General features: G+C 39.7%; 1 protein-coding gene across 1 annotated transcript; it reads left to right on the forward strand.

Annotated features, from left to right (window-relative positions):
* The first annotated feature begins 757 nt into the window (after window positions 1-757).
* On the forward strand, window positions 758-14775 carry LOC103132309 (neuronal acetylcholine receptor subunit beta-2-like). The gene is made up of 8 exons (XM_007544096.2): window positions 758-1391; window positions 5152-5297; window positions 8980-9024; window positions 9114-9223; window positions 9371-9897; window positions 10821-11299; window positions 12097-12242; window positions 13300-14775. The coding sequence occupies exons 1-8, from the start codon at window positions 1346-1348 to the stop codon at window positions 13313-13315; spliced, it is 1515 nt and encodes a 504-aa protein (XP_007544158.1). The 5' UTR covers window positions 758-1345; the 3' UTR covers window positions 13316-14775.
* The last annotated feature ends 644 nt before the right edge of the window (window positions 14776-15419 follow it).

Genomic DNA, 15419 nt, shown 5'->3' on the forward strand with positions numbered 1-15419 from the left:
TCAATTAGTCCCACATGCTGCTTTCACACCAGGACTTCAGAACTTGGACTGCATGGTGGTTCTAATTGGTAGCACTGTAGCAAAACAGTACTGGGTTCAAATTCCAACCCGAGGTTTTTCTGCATGGAGTTTGCTTGCGTGTGTTTTTCCTGTGTGAGTTTTTCCGGATACTATGGCTTCCTTTCACTGTGAATACTGATAGGTTATTTAGTTATTTAGTCTGTGTAATTTGTCCCTAGGTGTGTGTGTGTGTGTGTGTGTGTGTGTGTGTGTGTGTGTGTGTGTGTGTGTGTGAATTGGTTGTCTCTTCTTTGTGTCCCTCTGGTGGACTGGCCACCTGTCCAGAGTGTACTCTGCCTGGACATAGGCACCTACCCTCATTCACTCATGCATGAATGAATGGAGAGAGGAAAACTAATTGTTCCAGAAACAACTTGCTGAGCTAAACATCCTCTGAACTGGATTGTTGAACCTTTATCAAACAGAAAAGAGACCGATGTGAGAGAATATCAACCCATGTTACCACAAGGTGAATATTTGACTGGTCCTCTTTTTTAGATTTGATGTTAATAATTCTAGAAAAAAATTTTTTCTTTTTTTTTTTTTTTTACAAAAAAAGCTCCGTAGAAGTTAATCTAAATTGCTAGATACCTTGCAAATGTCAAAGTTGTAAATACACACGCACACGCACACATAACCTCCCCCCCCCCAAAAGTCAAATGGGGACTCTGCTCATTCTGAATGAGCTCCGTCTCCTCAGTCAGTTTGACTCCAAGCGGTAACAGACGGATCGACAGTGATAGCTGAAGCGCGCTCCCGGTGCGCGCCGCGGTTCCAGCGGGAGCGCATCAGAGGCTTCATTAGAGATCTGCAAACTTCCGCCGGTTGAAGGTGGGTCAAGTCACAGAGAGAGAAAGAAGTTTGCTTTTGAAATTTCTGGAGACAACAGCGACGCCAAAGTGGATCTCGTCTCTGGCTGTTTGATCTGGATCGACGTTGTGACAGTGGCTGCTTGCGGCGGAAAAAAAAAAAGAAAGAAAAAATAAAAAAAAAAAAAAACAGCGTGGCTTTTGACGCTCTGAGATAAAACGACGACAATGTGTTTTTTGACAATCAATTTTTAGGCTGTGAACCTTTTTTTGTCTCCATGTTCCCATGTTTTCCATTCTGAAAAATTCAAGTATCTAAAACCGGACGAGTTGCTCTGAAACTGTGGGAAAGAAAACATCCTGTTTCATCGCGATGGACTACACTGATTGAATTTCGTCATTAAATGGACTTAAATTTCTTCTTTTGAAGAGCAGCGTCGGAAAGTACCAAGTTTGTGCAAGGAAGCGGGAAGGAGATGACACCCAGCCCTTTGTTCCTGGTCCTCATTCTGTCGCTTACAAGTAAGTTATGTTCGATTCCTTGCGTTTAAGCGTAAAACTTTACGATGAAAAACATGAATTTCGATTCCAGTGCGTTCAGACTAGCAGCGTGTTAGTGGAGAATTCATTCAGTGCTATGATCCGAAGGAGGAAATAGACGCTGTCCATGGTGCTGATGTCAATGTAAGCACACAGATCTCTGGACTACTTCAGATATGACCGACGTGCCTCCCCCCCTGTACACACACACACACACACACACACACACACACACACACACACACACACCCCCCCCACACACACACACACACATACACGTTTGTACATGAACGATGTTCGGGTTCCTTAAAAATGTAACTTGGCCTTGATTTGCACATAAATCCCCCACTTTGACTGAGTTTTTGTCAGTTTTTGCTAATAATAATAATAAGACACCGAGGCACGCATTATGGGACATACTGTTCAGTTTTGAATTTCTTTCTCTTTCATTTAATAACTCTTTTTGCACTTTCTCATCCTTTTGGCTAAAGAAACGTTTTCAGCCACCAACTTCACTATTCGGCCATTTTTAAACACATTTGTTGGCAGCCCTGGTAAAGTTGTGTTAAAAGCCTACATTCCAATTAATCGATTATTGCTTTGGCATCATTTCATAGTGAAAAAAAAAATCTATATGGTTTATTTTGTGTTCATTTATTCTCACTTTGACAAACTATCCTTCAAACAAAATCAACCGTGGCTTAAAAAATTCTGTAAGCCAATCCATAATTTGATTTAATAATTTAATCTTAAAGTTGATATCTGTGGATAGAAATGTTTCATTATTAACCAATGACCGGCTTGCTCTGTGGGGTATAAATAGAAAATGATGCAGAGGTCAGTTTCTTTTAGCCTCTGGGTTGGAGAAGCAGCCATAACACACCGTGCCACCAGGCACTGGATGAGGTAAAAGAAATATCCAGAGCTCATAGTAAGAGAGCATGTGAAGGCCTATTGGTTGGATAAGAATAATGTCATAATTTTTTTTTTTTTTTTAACTGGAACATTGTGTTTAATCAGGCAAGACAAAGATTAAGCTTTTCAGCAAGAAGCACTTCTTGTGAGTCTGGTATAAAACAAGGGATGAAAATGCGAAAACACCTCATGTCCACCGTTAAGCCGGTTAAGATGCTGCAATGGCATGATGGCCTCTCTTAAGGCATTATGAGAAAAATATTTTCATACAAACAGGATCATAAGCTAAAGATGCCATTAGGTCTTTCAACAGGATTGTGATCCCAAACAAAAACCTCTTTCCTTTTTCATTCAGACCTCCTCAAAAAAGACTGTAGAAGAAATAGATTGAGTGATTAATCTTGCTAAGTGTTGTCCTTTTGACAAAAAGGGATTCGCACAAAGTGTTAGTGGTAGAATTTCCAACAACTCTTAATGCAACGATGTTAGCGAAAACAATCATCTCCTAACTTAATTTTTAATTGAAACTCACGGTTGGGTAACATCTGTCTCACTCTCGTTTAGAGATATTTTCTTCCGTCTACCTGGAAGGTTGGACAGTTGTTGTGTGCAGACTCTAAAAATATTCAAAAGTAAAAGCAGATGGGCTCTTTGAATAATTCACCGAGGGCTACTTTTGTTCATGTATCCAAGAAAGCCTAGCGTCGCTTCTCTCAGAGAACACACTTGAGTGGCTCTCGGTTTATAAAAGAATCTCTTTGTTAATAGTCTGGATTCTTGTTTTGTGGAGCTTTGTGGGATTTTTTTTTTTTTTTTGGCTTCTTTTATCACTAAACTGACACATTCAGCATTTTCCTCCGGGTCAGAATCAAACAGCGAGGACATTTTACCAGCATCAATGAATAAAATGGGCAACTCACTACAGTTGATGCACTTAACAGAAACAAAAATCCTATTGGACCCATCAGGATACATATCTCTGTAAACAAGGTTTTAAATAATTTATAGGATGAAGTACTGTACAACTCAGAGACTGAGCAGCCTTCTGAGTCCTTCACAGTGTTGCTCTCTGTGTTTGCATTTCCTTAAAAGGCCAGAAGATTTGTGCTGGATTAGTGCTGCGTATTTGTATTTGGCTCCAGTGCTCATTCAAAGCGGCTGTGGTGAAATCCACAGATTAAAAATGGCAGCTCTATAACTTCACTGATTCTGTCCTTCTGTGCTTCTTTGAGGCATTTGAATCCACATACAGCAGACTAATAAGTACTGAACAAGTCAATGTTATATTTTAATCTGCCTTTTGATACAAAACTCACAGTGGATGTCTCTAACACCCAGGGCAACCAGCAAATACAATCAAATCAAAACAAGTAAGTCCACAAATCGTGAGTTTAATGGAACAGGGAATACATGTTGAACATTTATTTCTTGAAATGTCTCAATATTGGGTAATTCAAAGTCATTTTTCTGATAAGGACGACTTCAAAAAAACCTAGCATAAAGATCAATGCATCATCGCTCAGGTGGGATTTTGACCCGATCTCTATAGAAAATGTTTTAATCCGGGATGTTCTTGGTGTGTCTTCTTTGTACTCCCATTTCAGTTCTTTTCATATATTTTAAATTTGATTCAAGACGGATAACCAGCTGGGCCATCCACTTTACATCAGGCTATTATCATTCAACTCAGAAAGTCTGAGAGAACTTCATCCAACCTGATGGCAATTATTTCAGTAAAAACCCCTCTGGGAATCACACCGTTGTTGCAAAAGTGTTTCATAGTTTTTTTTTTTTACATAGGTTCAATTAAAGAACTAGGGACGATAAAAGTTGTGCAAAATACAAAACAAAAAAAATAATTTAAAGATTGCAAGGGCATCTCTCTCCATGCAAACAAAATATAAAGAAATGGGAGATAACTCAGCTTTTGCACAACATGTTAGGATAGAGTCTAACTTATGTCATCCTTAGGTTTAACCCAGCTTTCCCTCTGCAAGCGGCACAGCAAACTAGCTGTCCTTTTGGGTTGAAATAAGCTGAAAACTGGTTGTTTCATTTAGCTTTAATGCATTTATTCGCCCCATTTGAACTGAAACAAATAACACCCAGTCTGACATAAAAGTCGAAACGGCATGGTGCATCTGCAACAAGAACATCTGCCCTCGCTGCACGCAATCTACTGCAAAACAAAAAAAAAGGGAGGCAGTTCATGTGGCACAATGAAGCAAGCCATCTAGATATTTAATGCCCGTTTTGCTTTTGTAAGTTTGCTTGACAACAGAGGCACGATGACGGCAAATGTCATGAGACGGAAAAAAAACAAAAGAAACAACCCATTTTGCCTCCAAGTTATTCTGGGCTCTATTTTTTACATAACCAATCATTTAAAGCTGTGCAAACACAAAGCTTCGAGAGGTTGTCTCATAGGATGCATGACTGGATTTCTGTTAGTTTTTTCTTCTCTGAGAGTCTGCAAAATGCTCAGCCAATCACATCGACAAAGCAAACGTGAACATGGTGTAATAGTGATAGGGTTAGGCATCAATAGCTTTATTGTTCACATCCAACTGGCATCTAAACACATGAGAGAAGCTAAGTCAGTTTGTTTTTTTTGTTTTTTTTTTTTGTAAAAAGAAGCTTCCTGACATTGTGGTTCACCACAGGACGAACAAATGGCATTTATCCATCACATTAATTATTGATTGATTGATGTAATGTTTTCACATGAGTTTGTGTCTGTTTTTCCTAATGGATGATTTAGCCTGCAGCCATATGAAATTAAACACAGTCGGGGCGTATTTGTTGCTCGTGCTTTTCTGCCCTGCAGACAGCAGAGCAGAGAATGCTGAGGAGCGGCTGGTGAACCACCTGCTGGGACCGGAGCGCTACAACAAGCTGATCAGACCTGCGGTGAATAAGAGCCAACAGGTCACCATCTCCATACAGGTTTCTCTGTCGCAGCTCATCAGTGTCGTGAGTATACTTTATGATCTGCAGTAATCGTCAAAATTGGGTTTTGGGACAAGTTTCAGTGGTACATTGAAGACCCATTATAATATTTCAATTATAATATAAAGATTTTATACAGTCCTTTTGCAAAAGTTTCTATACCCCTTCAACGTGTCTCTAATTTCTCACTTAAACTTTTCATGTCGATAATGTGCGATTTAAGGAAAACAAGTGTTTTTTTAGACATGACAATTTATGCTGGCTCTTATTTAGCTCCTTTTTTCTTTATCATGATAGCTCTAAACAAAATCTGGTGCAACTTAACAAGGAAAACTGCCTCATGAGGAGCAAAGGGACCTCAGACAGGTTAGAGACAAAGCTCTGGAGAAATTTAAAACATGCACTGAAAAAAAAAGATCCTGTGGTGAAGTAGATTTAACAAAACTGAATCTGTGAAATCAACAAAAAAAATAAATCAAGTTAGTGTATTTACACAAATATATCTAGTATTAAGGTCCAAAATATTTATTCAAGATACAAGAGATTGTAATATTTTTCAGAAAATGCATTACGAGCCTATCTTAACAAAAAACAAAAGAACAATCTTTACGGTGTTTCATTCAATATTTCAAAACACCAAATACCTATGAGACTGTTTCAATCAAGTATTTTCTTTTTAAGGGGTTGTTAAAGAAGTACGACAAACTCAGATTTATTATGTTAACTTAAGATTTTACAGCGTACTTTGCAAATTTCATTTACTACATTAAAAACAGTTTCATAATTTATACAAAGTTCAGCTTTGTTTAATTTACCTGACAAAATTAAATTAGCTTTACTTGGATTTTCTTTTTCATGTCACAGCATAAGTATAAACATACTTATGCTGATAAACATAACTCAGATAAACATAAATCAATATGTAAATATTTGCATTTTTTTTTAAGTGAAGGGCAGAATATTTTTTGTCAGTGTGGTTTGGTTATGAAACAACATCTCAAGCTGTGGACAGTTCTCGGAGAGCTGCGCAATCCTGGTTCTGAAAAGCCTCCAAGACGTCGCCGTCTTGACAGACTCAGCGCTCCAATGAGACCAGAAGCCAAGAGGCCATTTTAATGCTGCAATGTAAGCTGCCAGTGTAAGCCAAGAGGCCATTTTAATGCTGCAATGTAAGCTGCCAGTGTTTTAATATTTAAATTAGTATTTTTAGTTTTATTGCTCCTTATGTCATCTGTAAAATGTTCCAGATTTCCACAGAATGGGCCACCCTTTGTGAAAGAGCTAAACTTTACTTCAGGGGATCCAGATTTTTCAACTAGAAAACCACGATGCTGGGTCGAAAACCCAGATATTTGGGCTTTAATTTGGTGACATGACAGCCGATCCTTTTATATCATCCAACATAAGGCAGCATCGTGAGCAAACTGTAGCAGAACTGTACCTCCGCTGTTTTTATTTTTTATTTTTAAACCCTTTGGGCTCTGAGCAGACAACTTCCCAGTGTCTCTGACGCCATGCATCTTTAATCAGCTGCTCTCCGTGAGCCCATCTTACGCCGAGCCTCTTGGACCCGGAGAGGCTGCTGAGCGTCTAATTTCCAGACGAGAACTGACTGCAACATTGTTTTTGCTACTAAAAACGTGAGCTTACCGTTGTTAACACAAGTAAGAGAGAAGAGGAATGGGAGCAGATTTTAATCAACTCTTTTACACTCTTGACTTTGGTGGAATCCTTTTGGGGTTTTTTTGTGAAACAAAACATCAAACTGAAGAAGTATAATTTGATATTAAGATGATAATTCATCCTCCCACTCCATCTTTACACCATGTCTGATAGATTTATGTTTAATATACTGGAAAAGCACCTTACCAGACAACTTTCTGTTGTTTCTCAGGAGGCTCCACTGCATTATGAAGAAAAAAAAAGTCCAAAATATAAATTATGGTGTGAGATGAGTGACTATCTATGCAAAACTGACCCAGGCAATATCTTTAGTATGACATAAAGCTTAATTAACAGACTCTGTGCTGCTTTACTAATTGTAGTTGATGAGATCTCTGTAACAAATCTACACTGTTTCTGTATCTGACTGCATAGATATTTATCTAATATTTAATCATTTTCTCTCTAAAATAAACTCATTTGATTTAAATAGCTTCATGGATTTCATAACATAAAATCTAACCACTGCTAAATCACCTGAACTCCCTGTTGCATCAGTGAGGGTCATTTACTTGTTTAGAAAATATACGGTTACGTTGCATTAACTGGATACTTCTTAAAACACACACACACACACATGTTTGTTTTGCTATCTTTGTGGGGACTTTCCATTGACTTCCATTCATTTCTACAGCCTAAACCTTACCTTTACCCTTTTCCTAACCCTATCCATCACATACCTAACCCTAACCCTAACCAAAACTCAATTCATACCTTAGTCCTAACTCTGACCCCTGACCCAAAAACAGGGTTTCCCCTTGTGGGGACCAGGCTTCGGTCCCCACGAGGAGCGATTGGTCCCCACAACGTAGTATATGTCAGGAAAATCGTCCCCACAAGGTATTACAAACAAACGCACACGCACACATAATCATTTCCTCACAAAAAAAACAGTAAATAATGATGGAGATGTGATGTGATCATGCAAACATTCAAACTCTGCATCACAGGGTCTCAGTAAAAAGGCTCGCGGGTTAGATGAAGTGACAGCTTGAAGTCGCTGCCAGCTGGGAACAAGTGTGAGTCTTCTTGCCCGTCTCTCTGAGTCTTCCCGGTGATACGTGACTGACGTGTCGAGGTCGAACAGCTACAGCACCATTTGATTTTTGGATGAGCTGCAAACTCGATGCAGAACAAGAACTTACGAGAATACAAGGCAGAATTTGCAGACATATTGTTTTAGTCGGACGTCTGGGTTTTTGTAAAACTGAATGAATCATTGATGGTCCATCTGGGCTGTGACGTGGCTATTTTATTTTGAAACGTTTTTTTGTTTGTTGTTTTTTATTTATTTTTTTTTACCAACCTTGCTCATCTAGAGATTACATTTTCTGCATGTTCCTTTTTTGCAAAGGGATGAGATTGGATGGAGAACTTCTGCTAACAGTGATCTTCAGGTGGAAAGTGAGGCCCTCTAAATCATGAACACGTTTAGAAGGCCCAAAGAATATAATACAGACTACCTGATGCTGTCTCTGTGTTCCTTGTTGGCATGATGAGCTCAGCCCAATGTGCAGAATAGGATTCCTTTATCCAAAATGCTTTGCATGCAGATCAAATAGTTCAGTTTTTCTCTCATCTGTTTGATTGTCTGATTACCTGTGGTTGTAATGTACAAAACATTAATTAAAAACCAACTGAACAAGAGCATTAGCACAACGTGTCCGCAAATATACTATCTTATTTTTAATTTCTTTTAATAATTAAGGAAATCATTTATTTTAAGTTTGAGAAATCATCCCCAGACATCATTGATGTTTCATGATTCTGACCTAAACTTAGAAAACAGTTGCTATGAAACAGAGTGAATAAGCGTATAGTTAAGTTATTAGAAACTCTACATTACTCTACTAAACCACTGAACTATTGAAAAATATGGTATTTTGGCGTCTTTCACATATTTTGCTAAAACGTGCTTAAAGTTGACCAGATAAACTAAAATATGGCAGAAATCCAATCAATGTTCTTTTGTTTGTTTCTGCAGAATGAGAGGGAGCAGATCATGACCACCAATGTGTGGCTGTTTCAGGTACTCCGCAGTCTTTCTCTAATTCCCTGTCTGCATCTCAATTCATATATTTTTTGGTTCGCTGATAAGAGCGTTTGCTCTTTCCGTAGGAATGGAATGACTACAGACTGAGATGGGACCCGGGAAAATATGAAGGCATCAAAAAGCTGCGAATCCCTTCCAAAATGATCTGGCTTCCTGACATAGTGCTTTACAACAAGTGAGTAAGGTGGAAAACGTAAGCTGATAAAAACAAGCTGAAGGCGCAGAGAAAAAGTGAAAACGTTAGATCACCGTGGCCATACTGTTGAATCGACAGATTGCTCGCTGTTGAATATTCATGGCCCGATCTCTGAACGTGTCACAGTGCCGACGGAGTGTACGAAGTTTCCTTCTACTGCAACGCCGTGGTCTCCAACACGGGCGACATCTTCTGGCTCCCCCCAGCCATCTACAAGTCCGCCTGCTCCATCGAGGTGCAGAACTTCCCCTTCGATCAGCAGAACTGCACGCTCAAGTTTCGCTCCTGGACGTACGACCACACGGAGGTGGACCTCATCCTCACCAGCGACTTCGCCAGCCGGGACGACTTCACGCCGAGCGGGGAGTGGGACATCGTCTCGCTCCCGGCACGTAAAAACGAGGACCCCAGCGACATCACGTACCTCGACATCACTTACGATTTCGTCATCAAGAGGAAGCCTCTGTTCTACACCATCAACCTGATCATCCCGTGCGTGCTGATCACGTCGCTGGCCATCCTGGTGTTCTACTTGCCTTCGGACTGCAGGGAGAAGATGACGCTGTGCATCTCGGTGCTGCTGGCCCTCACCGTGTTCCTGCTCCTGATATCGAAGATCGTGCCGCCCACCTCTCTGGCGGTGCCACTCATAGGTATGTGAAGTTTGCGTTTGTTTGCTGCTCGCGGGGCTGATTCAAGGCCAGACAACACTTGTTTTTCTGATTTTGTAAAAAACAAATTATCATCTGTGAAAATTTGATGTGTTAAAAAAGTAATCTGAAAACTTTACATTCTTATAGGTTTTTAGAAGCACTGACTTCAGCAAAGAGAAACCTTATCTGTGTTTTGCACCTGACTAAACCAACACCACAGTCTTGACACTCCTCCAGATCATGGACGGCCTTTGCAGAGTTCTACAGCGGCAGTTTCATGTATTTTTGAGGCACATATTCCATTGTAAAGCACGGTCAAGTAACTATGTTACCGTCAGTTGTTATAAAAAAAACGTAACTTAGAAGAAATTTGACTTTGTAATTTGACACTTTGAAATTGGGCCTCTGTCTCTTTAAGAAGCTCCTGCTCTTCTTAAAGAGGAGAACAAGAAAGAGAAAGAAAAAGCTCACTAATGTTGGAAATGGAGGCACAGCTGATTCTTAAAGAGAAATTTAAAACATCCTCCAGATGTTATACCCATAGTGTTTTTTTTTGGGTTTTTTTTGGTTGTTGTTTTTTTTTCTGGAAAGCATCAGGGAATTATTTTCTGCCGTAATTGGAGAAAATTTAACATAGTCACTTCTTAAATACTGAAATGAGGTTTTCTAGATGACATTCAAAGTGACTTGTTCACGAGCTAACTCCCTGTAGCTTAACACACGTAGGATTTATGTTGTTAGAGATAATTACTTTTTAATTATGTACAAATAACTCATGTTTTAAAGTCTATGAATTCTGTCAGCTAGGAATGATGCGGTGTGGATTGAGAAGCTCAGCCCTCGACCCACACATTAGTGTGCAGTAGATGTACTAATATGTCTTTGTTTTACCCCTTCTTTCTCTTTTTCTGAATATTTTCAAGGCAAATACTTGATGTTCACCATGGTGCTGGTCACATTCTCCATCGTCAGCACGGCCTGTGTCCTCAATGTGCATCACCGCTCCCCGTCTACTCACTACATGCCAGACTGGGTCAAGCGCCTCTTCTTGGTTCGCCTCGCGACCTTCCTGCTCATGAGACGCCCGGGTTCCTCCAGCATCCACAATAAACTCCGCAAAAGGCTCACCAGCAGGAGCCCCGTCAGCAAAAGCAGCTTCCACAGCGGCGCAGGCAGGAGGCAGCACTCCGACGCCAGACTGGGAGGAATCCCCACAGACTGCAACTCTTTCTACGTCAACGAGGACTCGGCGTACAACTGCTGCTGGAAGACGGGCGACGCCCGGGACTCCCCCGACTTTGGGAGGCCGACAGCGGCGCAGCTGGATGCAGAGCTGGAAGAAGCAGTGGATGGAGTGAAATACATCGCTGAACACATGAAGATGGAAGACGGCAATGAAGGGGTGAGGAGCCGAAATGCAGAGAAATGAGGAGAGATAGAATAAAAATCGTCATTAGATCATTAGCCCCTCTCTTGATGCGCAAGAGGAGGTGAATGGGAGAAGAACAGATTTAGATGTGTGATATATTAGCTCTATAGAAAAAGACTGACTCTCTAAATACACAGTGCTTACAGTGCCTTGAAATTATATTCCTACTTCCTGAACTTTTTTTTTTTTTACATCACAGCCTCAATGTATTTATATGGGCTATCCCACAAAAAATAGTATTAAGCGAAGTTGGGATACATCTAGCATTTTTGGGGGGTGAAAGAAATTTTTAAATATAAATTTAAAAAAAAAATTATAGGAAAGTTTAAAGTACAGTTATAAAGTTAGAGACAAAATCCGAAAAATTTGCTGTGATTTTAGTAAAAAGTAATGAAACGACCCAGAGAGGCTGAATCCACAAGCTTGCCACACATTTCAGGTTTTCACTTCTAAACATTTTGTAACTTGTGTAATTTTCTTTTCAATTCACAAATGCACTATGTTGTTTCAATCTATCACATGCAATTCTAATAAAATATATCTTTAACATAGATGTAAAAGGTTCAGAAGGCCTCAATTCCTTTCCAAGATGCTGTAATTTTTTTTCTTTTCAAAGTTTCAGACTCTTTGTGAACTTTTGTTTTAATTTGGAACGGTCAGAAAGATTAAAGTGGCAAGTAAAAGAAGAAATCTGGTTGATTGGTTTAAAACATACGGATTACGGTAAAATGAACCTGTCACGACTTTTGACTTTCCGTTATGGCTTCCAGATCATTGAGGACTGGAAGTACGTTGCCATGGTGATAGATCGCCTCTTTCTCTGGATCTTCATCCTGGTGTGTGTGGTGGGAACTCTGGGACTCTTCATGCAGCCTCTCTTCCAGAGCTACAACACGCCCACAGCTGATGACACAGAGTAAGTCAGGCCAGTCACTCATTCAGATGAACCCTGACATAATTTCTAACTACCAAAGGCTCCAGTTAAAATGACTTAAAATCACGTTAAATAACAAAGTGTTTTGACTCTTGGAAGTGAGCAACAGTTCATCATTAGATTTAACTTCCCCACTGATTTCTAAATATTTATTTCTTCAGGTAATCCATGTTATGACCGATGTGGTATGAAGGAATGAAAATGACTTATAATTGTTGCAAAGTTGCATATGGATGGACTATGAATGCGACACATGGTTTCCAATATTGTTAAACATTTCTTGTCGGCCATCTTCAGCGCCTTACCAAAGTATTCGACCTGTTGCTTCTTTCCGCACTTTGTCATGTTTCCATACGCAACATTCAGTGTGTTTTCGTTAGTGTCATGTGATGAATCGACGGTCAGTATTACACAATTGTTGAAGTAGGAGCAAGGTTTTACATAAAACAACAAAAAACATTGTCTTTCATGGAACAGAGGCAGGAGGAAAGCCGCTGACGGAGAAACAAAACAGACTCAATCTAATATTTGCAAGAAGTTATGGAGTGTGCGCGATAAAAGCGAAGAACGGGATGCTTTCAAATTAGACAAACTGGAACTTTTCAGCCCACATGCCAAACAATACAGATGGAGGGAGGCTAACACTGCACCAGGCTGTGCAGATTCTTCCCTTCAGCTTAGACAGAAAGGCTGGACAGAGAAACATGTTAGATAAAATATATAATCATGTCATTCAAAGTCCAGACCTAAAGCCAATTGATGTTGACAAAAGATCAAAGCAGTTGAAGAAGCAAAGAAGAACAGCCTAAAACATTTAATGTTTTGGTAGAATCAAAAGTCTCGCAGGTGTAATTGTCATATTTAATATTTAATTCGCAACTCATTAGAAAACATTCAAACAATACATTCCAAGACATTTTTTTTTATATCAAAATACTCCCAGGAATATCTAACTCAAAGTGTTTTTTTTTTCTTGCATAAAATGTTTTTTATATAGAGACACGAATGCAGTCATCACACTGTGTTTTTCTCCCTGCAGATATGGAGACTTCTAGGATTTCTGTGGCGCAGAAGAGAAAACAGTCGAATCAGCATCAAAAGCTGAACACTTGTCAAACATAATTCGGCTGCTGCTGGTCAGATCTGATGTGCATTCGGCCTGACCGGGGCAGCCTGCTGCACTTGTTGAATTTGCAACGTTGGACTTTAAATGCGAACCGGTGCTTGTGCGAGGATTGAAGCAGCTCGATCGCACCTCCAAGAGGAACGACAGATTTTACAACCCTCTTCTCTGTCCAGTTGATGAACACACCTGCACGACTACTTCAGGACAAATTTTGATGTTTTTGAACCACTGTGAAAGTTTGGACTGGGTTCAAGTCAAAGACAGACTGGTATATTCACACTGAGGCTCTTGTGAAGCCATCTGCTGCGCTGTTCATATGGAGACTCTCTGAACACGTAAGCAGCGGATAGTTATTTCTCCTCTACTCACTCCATTCAAACCAATATTTACTGACGCACAACTGGAACACTGTCTTTTTCACCTTTCTTTCTTTCTTTCTTTCTTTCTTTCTTTCTTTCTTTCTTTCTTTCTTTCTTTCTTTCTTTCTTTCTTTCTTTCTTTCTTTCTTTCTTACAAAACTATTATTCCACCGTCCCCTTAGAGAGCACTTCATTTCCATCGTCTGTCCTACTTTGGATGTTACTTGTTCTGCTGTTGGTCTCCGTCGCTGCGTTTTTCTTCTTTGCTTAGTATTTTTATTTTTTTTTTGTCTGTCTTATTTTTTTCTGACATGCTATATCAAAAATCCTGTCAGACAAACTTGGAGAGGACTCAGGAAAACTTCCCCGAAAGACTACATGACAAAAAGTGCTGGAAACATGCTGGAAGCTGATTTGTGATTTGGGGTTACTTTCTTCAGATTGAACTGGGTTTTTCCTCAAGCTGGATGAAACCCAATCAAGTTGTTTTTTTTTGTTGTTGTTTTTTTTTACCCAACATTACAGATTTCAGCCAGCGAGCTTAGGAATGAGCAACTTTAGCTTTCAGGCTCACAGAGACTGAACGTATACATCCAAACAAAAGTGATGTGTCTGTCATCTGACAGAGATAGAAAACCTGAAAGGTGGCGTGAGGGACTGCTGCCAAATCAGGATGTTTCACATCTACAAAAAGAAAGAATGAAGCTGAAGCTACAGAAATTATGATTTGACGTGTGCGCGGCACATTTTAATGTAACAAGTTGTCACATTAAAGACAGAAGAAGTTTGGCGAGGGTCTATTCCGTTTTGTTTTTTGTTTTTTTTACTTTTACAGAGGGTAGATCCACTTTTTTGGAACGATAGCAAATGTACACACAGGAACAATGTGATGTTTCACGTGTAAAATAAGATGAATGAATTTCAAAAGATTTTCCACACTAACTGTGTTCTAACATAAATAAATAAGCTGAATAAAAACAAATCTGTGTTGAAACTCTACAATAATATGCTGACAAAATGTTTTTACTTTATGTCATTTGTTCAAAGTGTCCCATGTATAAAACTCAAGCATGACAGATTTTCATTTGATAAGATTTATGATTAAATCACAGTCCCTCTTTGTGAACAACACTCCATCCTAACATGCTGTGTGACACGTGCAGAGTTTTTTTCATCTCCAGGTTTCACATCTGCCAACACTTCTTTGGTGTTAAATATTGACAGCAGAGTAAATGTAGAAGAGCTGCTGTCACATTAAGAGCCTGGGGGTGAGAAATAAGGGCACATTATGTCATGAGGTAATTTCTACAGACTGTAAGTATGAGTTGTGACAAGGTGACATTGAATGATGTGTTCAGTGCTCAGGTGGGCTGACGAGGTCGGCAAAAAGTGGCTAAAGTACATTCTTACTTTAGAAAATCGAACATAAAGCGACGGAAGCGAAGGCACGTGGTGTGCTGCCTTTAACATTCCTGCAGTTGTTTTGTGCAGGTTTTGACTGAGAACGTCAGCGTCAGTCAGCGCGTGTGTGAGGGTTTATGAATGTGTGTGTAAAGCTGTTTTCACACTGTAGACGTATGCTTCCTGGGTTTATCCTGCTCGGTCTTTAGGTTCAAAAAGCGTGTTAATGGCCGAGGCAGTGAGTTGGAATCGACAAAACACAATAAATGCTCT

Source organism: Poecilia formosa, unplaced genomic scaffold (assembly GCF_000485575.1).
Source record: "Poecilia formosa unplaced genomic scaffold, Poecilia_formosa-5.1.2 Scaffold11, whole genome shotgun sequence".
NCBI classification, from domain to species: Eukaryota; Metazoa; Chordata; class Actinopteri; order Cyprinodontiformes; family Poeciliidae; genus Poecilia; species Poecilia formosa.